Source organism: Phyllostomus discolor, chromosome 8, assembly GCF_004126475.2.
Source record: "Phyllostomus discolor isolate MPI-MPIP mPhyDis1 chromosome 8, mPhyDis1.pri.v3, whole genome shotgun sequence".
In the NCBI taxonomy this organism is placed as follows: domain Eukaryota; kingdom Metazoa; phylum Chordata; class Mammalia; order Chiroptera; family Phyllostomidae; genus Phyllostomus; species Phyllostomus discolor.
The window spans coordinates 72,086,892-72,089,974 of record NC_040910.2 but is presented as its reverse complement, the minus strand read 5'-3'; the positions used below and the strand labels follow the sequence as shown (position 1 = coordinate 72,089,974).

At 55.5% G+C, this 3,083-nt stretch overlaps 1 protein-coding gene across 1 annotated transcript; it reads right to left on the bottom strand.

The window, feature by feature from the left end:
* Window positions 1–123: 123 nt before the first annotated feature.
* GLTPD2 (glycolipid transfer protein domain containing 2) lies at window positions 124–1,868 on the bottom strand. The gene is made up of 4 exons (XM_036033175.1): window positions 1,647–1,868; window positions 1,475–1,539; window positions 1,055–1,221; window positions 124–965 (listed from the first exon to the last, which is right to left on the bottom strand). The coding sequence occupies exons 1-4, from the start codon at window positions 1,774–1,776 to the stop codon at window positions 428–430; spliced, it is 900 nt and encodes a 299-aa protein (XP_035889068.1). The 5' UTR covers window positions 1,777–1,868; the 3' UTR covers window positions 124–427.
* Window positions 1,869–3,083: the final 1,215 nt, after the last annotated feature.

Here is a 3,083-nt window from a genome sequence, read left to right as displayed (position 1 = left end):
GGCTGGAGACTTGGCGTGTGGTTGGCAAGGAAGCCATAGAAGTGGCTGAGATAGCCAAGGGGAGTGTGTCTCTCGGTTGCCGGGAACAGGGATGATACATTGTCCCACGCAACCATTTATTTCTATGTCCTTAAGCGCCTGCTGGCATCACAGAAAACGCCCTTAATCCACGGACACCAAAGTATTCTTTTCATTCCCCACAGCTCCTCCGTTCTTCTGAGGACCTCGGATAGAGGGAGGAGCTAATCCCCCCCGCCCGGGGGAGCGGAGCGCTTTTAAGCAAGTGACGTCACCAAAGAGGCGGGCTGTCAGATGCCCGCCCCCCTGGCCCTGGAAGCCCGGCGGCAAAGGGTAGACCGGGAGGCTGTTCGGCGCTGACCCGGCCCCCGGGGACTCCCTTCCTAGCGGGTCACGGCAGCTGCTGGCCTTACGCAAGCTGGAGCAGGCCGGCCTCGGCCAGCAAGCACTGGGTCCGGTTGTAGACGTCCTCCAGGGCGCTGGCGGCGCGGACCACGGCAGCCCGCGCTGCCGCCTCTCTGGTTCCGGGACAGGCCAGCTCCAGCAGGTGGCTGCGATCTGGGAAGGAGAGGAATGCGAGGCGGACAGCCTGACGGACCAGCCAGGGGTGGTGCGGGGCCAGGACTGTGTTGTAGGCGTCGCTGCACTGCTCTCCGGCACCCGGGCCTCCGAGCGTGCCGGTCGCCACCCGGTGGAGGCAGAGCTGGGACCAGCGTAGCGCACGGTGCAGCAAGAGCGTCGTTCGTGAACCGGAGGAGCGGGCCGAGTCTCCAGGGCCGACCCCAGGCCGCTCCAGCAGTCCCGCCCGCCGCTCCCAGGCCACCATGACCGCCAGCGACGTATAGTGCGCGGCTTCTGGGCCGTGCACCCGAGCCTCGAGGGCTGTTACTTTCGTGAAGGCCTCGCTTGTGGCGAAGGCGAAGATGGAGCCGAAGGGAGTTAGGAACCTGTGTGTGTGGTGGTGGGAAGAGTGGAATGGTTAAAGAGAAGGCGAGGTGGGGGCGGGGACTGGTTTAGGGGAAGGGGGACCACTCACTTGATTAACTCCCTCCATCCCGCCAGGTACTGCGACAACTCCACATCCCCTTCGGGGTTCAGACTAGCGCGGAACGGCCTCACCATGCGGCCCAGCGGCCCCTGGGGGCCCAGACACGGAGGCTCTTCTCGCTCCGGGGCCTCCAGGGATCCCGACTCTTGCCGCACCTGGGGGAGTAGATATTGGGGGGTGGTGCAGAACCCTTAGACTGTTGGGCCTCCTTTGCCAGGTAGCCCAGTCGGGCTCTGAAGAAATTATTCCTAAGGTCTAGCTGGTGTCCCTCCTGCCATACTCTGAGCTGCTGTCGGGAGGGAGGATACTGGAAGGAGGAGCTATTCTCACCAAAGTCAGGCTGACTGCATTTCCCCTTGTTCAGGATCCTACTTGGAGCTCCCGGTCCCAGCCCTGCCCTGAACATACCTGTAAAGGCGGCGGTCCCTCGGCAATGCAGGACAGTGTCCCGAATCGGCAGCCTGAGAAGGCACCTGGGGAGAGGCAAGGCGGAGTGGTGAGGATCGAAGAGGGAGATTAGGTCCCAAGGACCTGGGTTCCTGGCTTCCTCCCAGGGGAGGTGAGGAAAGAGGCCACTCACGTAGGCTCCAAGCACAGAGATAAAAAAGTAGGAGCGCGAAGATGGCAAGAGGAATTGTATGGCGGAACCAGCGCCGGGAGACCTGTGGAGGCAGCGCGACCCCCATAGCTGCCTGGGACCACCACCCCATCACGTGCTCCTACCCAGCCCTTGTCCCTCCGCTTCCGAGAAGGAAGAGTAGTCCTGGTGCACTGAGGGCAAAGGTTAATAATTAATCTAAGGCCCCCTCCCCTTTGCCCTTTGCCCCTTGCCCCAGAGGGCGTCATCTCAAGGATGAGAAACCAGATTAAGAGGGTATGGGGAATTTGGTGGCAATGACACCTCTCTATTTTCCTTTCTGTAGGGCCAGGTTGTAGTAAGAGGCAGCCTGGGTATTGGGAAGGGAGGCTGGGGTGAAAACCAGCTCTCCCACTGAGCAATGGTGTGGGTCCTAAGTTAACTCTGGGCTTGAGTTCCTTCCACTGTAAATGGAGGATAACAATAGGTACTTTGCGAGGATTAAATGACAACGTATGTGTAAACACTAAATGGGAAAGCTTACCGCAATTGCTCCATAAATCTTACCTATTAAGTTCAAGCATGGGGCACCTGGGATCCAGGGAACACCCACTTCTAAATTCTCTGACTTATCCCAGAGGACTTATCTTGATCTGTATGCATGACATCTTGATTATATACTTTGGGCTTTTTGGTCTTCCATTTTTTGTGGTTTAATTTTTTAAACTCCAGGTTGGTCCTCAATTATTTATCAAATCAACTTTTATTGACTATTTCCACATGCCAGGCCCCGATTAATCCTCAAGAAGACAAAAAACTGCCTTCCTAGAGCTCAGGGTCCATTGGAGAATTTACAGTTTGATCCCCCTGGATCGTGAACTCTGATGACAGGGGCCTTGTTTTTCTTGGTTGCAGCTCTGTTCACAGCACTTAGAATATCACCTAGGCATAAACACATTATTGTTAAGTAAATATATGTTGAATAAACAAAGGAATGTGTATGAGGGGCAGGCAAATCAGGGATGGTGCTCCCCATGACAAATTTGAACCAACTTTTTTGTTTGGTTTTGGTTTTTGCAAATTAGAAGTCTACCTCATGGCCATAGGGGGAAACACATTCAGGGAAATGATGCAAGCAAGATGCAATAAAAAAAAACCATCTCCTGTTCTTAGTAACCTGTACCTAAACTTCTTAGAATTGTTCCTGGCTCTGTGCATATTTTCTGGGATGAGGAGTATCCCAGATTCTCAAGGAGTCAAGACCCCAATTGCTAAGAAGGCTTTGGCTCCCACAGCTCACGGATTCTTGCCCTGTCTCACTCTGATGCTCCCTCACACCTTGGAGGCCCCTGAGTTTGCCTCAGATCAATCTTGTCCATTGGAATTCTGGAGCCTCCACTTCCATCCCTAGCCTTGGGCTCCCCATTTCCCAGTGTTGCG